The 7,560-nt window shown below is 41.1% G+C and overlaps 1 protein-coding gene across 1 annotated transcript in view; it reads left to right on the forward strand.

Annotated features, from left to right (window-relative positions):
• Window positions 1–7,560, forward strand: part of scara5 (scavenger receptor class A, member 5 (putative)) — a gene marked incomplete at its 5' end in the record, with an annotated part of 69,989 nt that overhangs the window by 30,268 nt on the left and 32,161 nt on the right. The window contains 4 exon segments of the mRNA XM_014022296.1: window positions 928–1,127; window positions 3,756–3,934; window positions 4,011–4,137; window positions 4,215–4,383. Of these exon segments, the coding sequence (XP_013877750.1) occupies window positions 928–1,127; window positions 3,756–3,934; window positions 4,011–4,137; window positions 4,215–4,383 (675 nt within the window).

The following is a 7,560-nucleotide window of genomic DNA, read 5'->3' on the forward strand; positions in this document are numbered from 1 at the left end:
CCTTTTGGTTCTGAGTAGACCTATCACTGAATCATAAAAAGTGTAACACCCCTCTAAATTCACTGTTGGTGATTATCAGTTTTACACCTGTTCATTGGGTAAAATTCTGTAGAAAATTTCAAGTAAAAAATGATGTAATTTTCCTGGTCAGTGGTCCCAGTCTGACCACCCCTGTGTCAGTAGTGGTCCCAGTCTGACCACCCCTGTGTGAGTAGTGGTCCCAGTCTGACCACCCCTGTGGGAGTAGTGGTCCCAGTCTGACCACCCCTGTGTCAGTAGTGGTCCCAGTCTGACCACCCCTGTGGGAGTACTGGTCCCAGTCTGACCACCCCTGTGGCTCCACCACTGCTCTAGAAACCTGAGAAGCACATTGACTAAATAAAGGAGGCAGGTGTGTGCAACAAACATTTATTATATTTTATTACGACTCTTGAATCAGATGTTTAACGTGAAGACAGATGGTTCTCAGCTACACCAAGTTTARCTCAAGACTTTTTGTGACCAGGCCAATCAGCTTTGGCGGCCATCTTGAACTGGGTTTGTTAATGACTTGTACGTCCTTCTTCCTTTCTCAGAGTTTTAGTAAATTTCATCGTCAGGCCAGCTTCATGCCTTTCTTTAAGGAATGCTGGTCTGTTTGTTGTGCACTGATGATGGATGAATTTCCACAGTCAGATGTTTGAGCTCAGACAGCTTCATGCTGAGCTGTGTTACCAAACTCATGAAAACATTTAGGTTTTGATTAGAAATAACAGCACTTTTAGCACCAGCAGATAATCAGAATCAGTGCAGGCGACTGAATCAACATGTGCTGGGCTCGCTGCACGCTCACAGCTTCCATTCATACCAACTGAAAGTTGATTTTGGGGCTTTTGCTGCAGCTGAGGGATCTGCACTCACTCTTTTCTTTTCTCCACCCCTCCCCAGTGTCTCGCTCCCAGGCGCCCCCGCAGCGTCAGGAGGTGCTGACGGAGAACGTGACTCGGACGTCAGCTCACTCCAACCTGCTCCAGCAGAACCTGGGCGGGGTGTCTGCTCAAGCCGACCTGCTGGAAAACATCTGGAAACTAGAAAACCTGTTTCAGAATCACAGCAGCTGGCTGCAGAGGCTGGAGGTCCTCACCAAGGTACTGCACACAGTCTGACTTTACCCTGGATACTTGCAATCCTAAAGGCGGAGGAAACCAAAAGTTACACTCGACAAAAACAGTAACAAAGAAAACTTTATAAAATGTAYGTTTATATGAATGTGGCACAAAAAAATAACACTTTGTATTTTTTTGTCCCACTTTTTTTCGCCTACAAGAGGGTGAGCTTTCCTTGCAGTCCCATCTTCTCCAGTATTGACCTAGCACATRCAGAAAATCCCTACATCCAAACTGAGGACGACTTAAAAAGTTTAACAGGAYGGACAGCTTTCCACAAAAACAACAAACATGTTATTTATAGATAATTTGTTGACATAAAGAGGAGCAATACTGGTATGTTAAACACTGGTTCTGTGTTGGATATGGGTTAATAAAAGTGGAGAGATGCTGGCTGGAAGTGATGTTATTGTACCTCCAAGCTGTGGTGGCTGAGTTCTTGGCTCCAGTGAAGAGGTGATCATTCTCCTTGCTCCCTAAAACAAATGGACATATCAACAGTCTGACAGTAACATGTCTTGTTTAACATTTAAACTGAGATAAGTCACGTATTATTGGTGATCAGATTCATGTGCAGAAAATATTAAACCATTTCTGTGCCAAACAACAACAGTACTGCTTTGTATTAAGATTTACTTACATGTAAAAGTGAATTCCTCCTCTTGAGTTGAAAAGGMTGTTACAGAATAAAAAAGTCAGTTTGAATATAAAAAAATGTGCAATACATTTCTACAACAAGGAATACAAATAAGCTAATTTGTTTTCAAATATCCTATTATTCCAGCTCTCAGGTCAGACATGACAATTAAATAAATTTATTACATTTGGAGGCTTAACTTAAATCTCAGCCAAACCGATTTGCTCAAGAACAAATAACCAGTGGTGGGCAGCGCTAATCCAAAAATTAGCTCCGTAATTTCTAAGTACTTATGAAAATATTTAGGTCCGCAATTAGTGGATTTGCGCTTCAGCGGGCTGGTGCCACCACTGCCTGGATATAATCTAGTAATCTTTGTAATCTAATCTATTGTTCCTGCCGTCTTCAACCCACAATGCATCATGGGATTGGGTGAGCCGCAAAGGATGCACCGCACCAATCCTTCAAACAAGAGCAAAGGAAGGATGCATTTGTCGATCTGAAGGAGCCTTCAGACACAAATGGACAGGTCTAGTCGCTGCGCTCTAACGTAATCCATCTACAAATGTGTCCGAGCAAGGATCCAGCCCCTGAATTCAGACACGCTCAAAAATTGTTCAGTTTGTTTAATACTGCATCCCTGTGTTATCAGTCATTCTCAGGGTCGGCCCGTAGCAAAGCATTATAGACAAATACTAAGGGCGCCGTTCATCAAAGGGTCGCCCCTAAAAATAGTTTCTAACTTTTTATCATAGTATAGTTGATTTAGTMTGCAGAATTGCTGGGTTGCAGTCACATAACCTGGATGATGTGTGACATCAGATGCAGAGGATATTTCATGATAAATGTATCATATGATGCAGTCAAGAGTAGATTAACTACTGCAACTCGGTGTGGAAATGGAAAACAAAATAAGGAGAATGAAAGTTTCAGTTCTGTCCTTATAAAGTTCAGGTTAAAGTCTGGTTTTCAGTGTTCTCATATCRTAAAATGCTGACTTTATATATTATTAATCCCAATAATTTAGTAAAATGTTCTTCAAAGGGCTGGAAAATGCAGAGTTTTGAGTAAATCTTTTACAAAATCATCTGGATGAGTCCCYCCTTGAACTGCTTCACTCCACAGCTGCTGGTTAACATGAACAGGTGGTCCTCATGATGTCAGCAGGTGTTGGAAGGTATAAGGTAGACTTCTGGTATTCTGTTTCAAACTATTTTAATTGGACAACCTGGTTTCTGAAGATAAAAAATATCACCCGCTTCGGATGTTTTCATCCATGAAATGGACGTTAATAGGCTGTTATCAGTCCCATAGAATGGCTTCAGATTGTCAGCTGGTTAATATGAGGCAATAAAACCACTATCTGGTTAATATGAGGCATGAAACAACTATCTGGTTAATATGAGGCATGAAACAACTATCTGGTTAATATGAGGCATAAAAAATCAGGTTATTATGAGGCAAAAAGCCACTAAGGTTAACTTTAGAGCAAATGACATGGTTAACACTAACCTCCGATGACTGTATGTTGTAGCCTCTCAATAGGGCAATGGGTAGAGTGTTGGGTCAGAGAGCTGGAGACCGACACAGACACAAAACATTTATTACAATATGTTTTGATTATTTACACATTCATTGTCATTRATATATTAACCCACTAGGGGGCACTGTCGGGACAGTCTGAACCCCAGAAGGCACAGTAGGGACCCTCTGAAGCCATTGTATGGGACTGATAACACCTAATAACGTCCATTTCATGGACTGATAACATCAGAATCCCCTGAAAAATAACATAATGAGATTTAGGAAATTGCACAAGGGGGCACCAACTGAAATCTTGCCTAGTGTGCCAAAATGAAGAGGGCCTGCCCTGGTCATTCTCAATGCATTTTGAAAAAATCAGCCTCTATCAAAGTGTTTTTTCCAATCGGGGGCTTAATTGTGCCTCCTCAGATGAATCTGTCTGCTTGCAGGGCCTGGAGTTGGAGTTGAGGAGCATCCAGGCTAACTCCCTCCAGTCGGAGGATTACCTGGTCCAGCTGGACCACAGGTTGTCCTCGCTCAGCAGTTACGCTGGACGAAACCTGACAAGTCTGAGCACGGAGGTGACCCGAACGTCCAGGTTGCTTCGCGACCACGACGCCCAGCTCAGGTAGTTTTTCTGTTGCACTCGGTGGAGTTGTAGTGGTCAGAGATGACAGTCCCACCTGCTTCTGTTTGTGTTTCAGAGAAGCGTCGGGGCATTTGAACTTGCTGAAAGAGAAACTGGACGAGGTCAACTGGACTGTGGGAGCCGTCAATCACACCGTCAGCAATGACATCAGTGTTCATCACCTTAAAATTCAAGAYTTGCAGGTTTGAAAGTCATCCCAGGTCAAAACAAAGCTTTAAACGTGGTGCTGAGTTCTAAAGGAGTCGTTAATTCTGCTCAGATCCAGATCAGCAACATCACAGAAGACACCAGCAGTTTGTGGGTGACGCACATCCACACAGAGGCCCAGCTGAGGAATGAGATGGAAATCCTGAACACGATCACAGAGGACCTCCGTCTGAAGGACTGGGAGCACTCCATGAACCTGAAGAACCTCACAATTTTAGAAGGTAATCACACGACAACGTTGATCCACATTTAATCAAGTTTAGAGGTTTTAAAAATCAAAGGTTTTAAGAGTCTATCACTGTGCTGTGAGTGGAAAACTACGTGATGTTATAAAATAAATGTTTTTACTGTGCTGAGCCTCAGGAGTTACACGTGATTAATTCAATGCTGCTAAATCAAACTTTAGWGACCCTTTAAGGTGGTAATTTGGCCACTACACACCAGTAAGTATATATATTTTAAATATAAAAGAAATTAACAGTCCTAAATGATGAGAGCTAACACCAGACTAAATAAAGTAAAAATGAATGAACTGTAACATAATGACAAAAATGATCATCATGCATAGAGTCTAAATTCCTCCTTATTGTAACTCAAGAACCACCCCTTTTCTGACGTGTTTCTCATATCAACTCATTTTGAGGCTGTCTCTTTAAATCCACACGAGGCGTTTCAAACCCCATCTTCCTGCAGCTTCCAGACTGGTCCTTTCTGGTTTGATAGAGGGAAGACTTGTCCATCCAGCCTTACATGTTGGAGCCAGAAGAGAATGAAAATGATTCAGTTTTACTTGGTGAATCCAGACCTTATTGTGACATAATAATTCAGAAAACGTCACAGAAAAMAGAGAAAACTGAACAGGCTGAAAAATATGACTCAAACTGAATAAAATATCTACGCAGCTCTTGAAGAGACTAAGGTTTTCTGCACTCTAGATACTCCAAGTATACCAAAAAAAATGCTTTTAACAGATAAAAAAATGGATTTTGCCTGATATGTCCCCTTTAAAGAGTTGTTAAAACTTGTTAAAGCAGCACTGTATTATTTCCATGTAACCCATAAAACTCAACACAAAGCATTCATGTTTATAACAGCACATATCCACATTAACTGAACAATGTGAAGGTTTTACTTTCGTTACTGTTGTCYTTGGTCTTCTTCAACAACAGGTGTCGAACTCCAGTCGTTGAGGGCAACTGTCCTGCACGTTTTCTTGTTTTCCTGCTCAAACACACCTGGTTTACATGAATGGATGATAAACTGAAGAGGTAAATGAATCACTGAATCAGGTGTGTTGGATCAGAGAAACAAGAAAAACMTGCAGGACAGCAGCCCTCTGCGTTACACCTGCCACCAGCTGGCTTCTGTTTTAGTCTAACTTTCACTGTGCCTTTCGTTGTTGTGTTGTAACTTTTACATTCAGTTGACCTGTTTGAGTCACCGTAGAAAAYGTTCACAAGCCAATCTTCCCAGGAGTGAATGTTACACCGAATTTACCCCAAAATCAAACAATGCAACGCTTGAACTTTTCCCACGAAGCACGGCTGATCTGCAGCTGTTTGGGTGGAACAACGTAGATCAGGACAGTGTTTTTACAAAAAAGACGTTTATGACAGGGCTGTTGTGCCGTTGTCGTCCGTTACTTCTTTTTTTTGTTAAGTACAACTGTAGGCAGGGTTCCCATGGGGTCCTTGTAATCCTTGAAAGTTTGTGAATAAAAAAGAGAGATTTCAATGCCCTGGAAAGTTTGTGAAAACAGCCAAAAAAATTCACTTGTCCTTGAAAGTCCTTGAATGTTTTTTGGGGATTGAAGTTCTCTATTCACACATGTGATTTTCATTATCTGAAAAATAAAAATAAAWAAATAAATTTACATTTGTTGCAGTGGATAACTCAGGATTATGGTAAACTGACGTGACTTTCAACAAAYAACGTGAGTCATAGTCATAACTTTACCCAATCAGAGCAGAGCAGGGCGGGTCGTTCTTTCTGAGCTTGTAGATATGAATGTAGGGTATRYATTTAACCTACTTTCTTTCATCGATTCCCAGTTTTTATTTGAATTTACATGATATTAAAACTGTTTATTGGTGACATACTGCGGTAGCAGGTTGCCGTCCAGCGTGGTTCTTGAATTTAAGGAAATTGGTACTGGAAAGTCCTTGAAAGGTCCTTGAATTTGATGTTGACCAAGGTGAAGGAACCCTGTGTAGGATACCAGCGGATACACCTTTTCTGTTTGGTCACTCTGACCAGTAAAAGCCCAATAGTAGTGTCCTTTACCACAGTCTGTACAGATTAAACTGGGTGTTCCACTATCTTAACTGTTCATTTCTCACAGCAAGAGGCTTTTAATGAAAGACACACTTCTTTAGGCAAGGGGCAGAGGACCTAATGTTAAACATCATATAAAACCAAAAATAAGGCTTTTTTGTCATCTTTAGGCAGTTTTGAGTGTTGATGTCGCCCTAACATTGATGAATGAGTGGAGTATGTCAGAAGCAGCACTGACTGCCAACATGGCATCGTTGTGAGGTCTGCAGATATTTACCTGCTCTGTTCAGACTGACGTGTCTTCTCACATGCAGCCTCTCTGGAAGTTCCCCTGAATGTTTCAGGGCTGTCACATGGTGAAAACAGAAACATTCATTCACCTCCCTAAAGAATAATGAGCACAAAGCCTTGTATAATGTAACCTCAGTGCTGAAAAAAAAAGATCTTTTACATCAGCTCATCTGAGCCATGTTTACATTATGATTGACCAAAAGCATGCAGCTCATTTTCCCATCATGAGATTACTACATGGCAGTTATAAACAGCCCCGTATGATCCCCCTCCAATCTCCTCTAACCTAATTACTCCAGATGGAGTACAGTGTTTTTGCCAGAGCAGCGAATGACTTTATTGGATTGTTAAATCAGAATAGGTATGTAATGATGTAATGCTGGCAGCCCAAACTGCCTAATGTATGCCCAAACCCAATAGGACCCTGATGTTCGTGTCTGCTCTATGTGAGGGTGGGATGGTGTTCCTCCTGAGTCTGCAAACAATTGTGAGGTTAAATTTAGAAACGTCATCCAAAACAAAAAGTCAAATCAGCTCTGTCATTAGTTTTAGCTCTGCTAGCTCTCCATCACCTGAGCCAAACCATGTTTACATCTTTTTTATTACATTCCTTTGCTCCATTTTTCTCTTCTTCTTGAGCTTGTTTGTTTTTTCTCTTTATTTATGTTTGTTTGCATAAAACATATGTTCACCCTCAGTGGTGGGCACCAGCCCACTAAAGCACAAAACCGCTACTTGCAGAACTAAACATTTCATTTGCGCTTTAGCTGTCTTACTATTTTTTATAATTCATAAGCAGATTTGCACTTTCTAAAATTAAAAAGCAGTACCAC

The sequence above is a fragment of the Austrofundulus limnaeus genome, unplaced genomic scaffold (assembly GCF_001266775.1).
Source record: "Austrofundulus limnaeus strain Quisiro unplaced genomic scaffold, Austrofundulus_limnaeus-1.0 Scaffold323, whole genome shotgun sequence".
Taxonomy (NCBI): domain Eukaryota; kingdom Metazoa; phylum Chordata; class Actinopteri; order Cyprinodontiformes; family Rivulidae; genus Austrofundulus; species Austrofundulus limnaeus.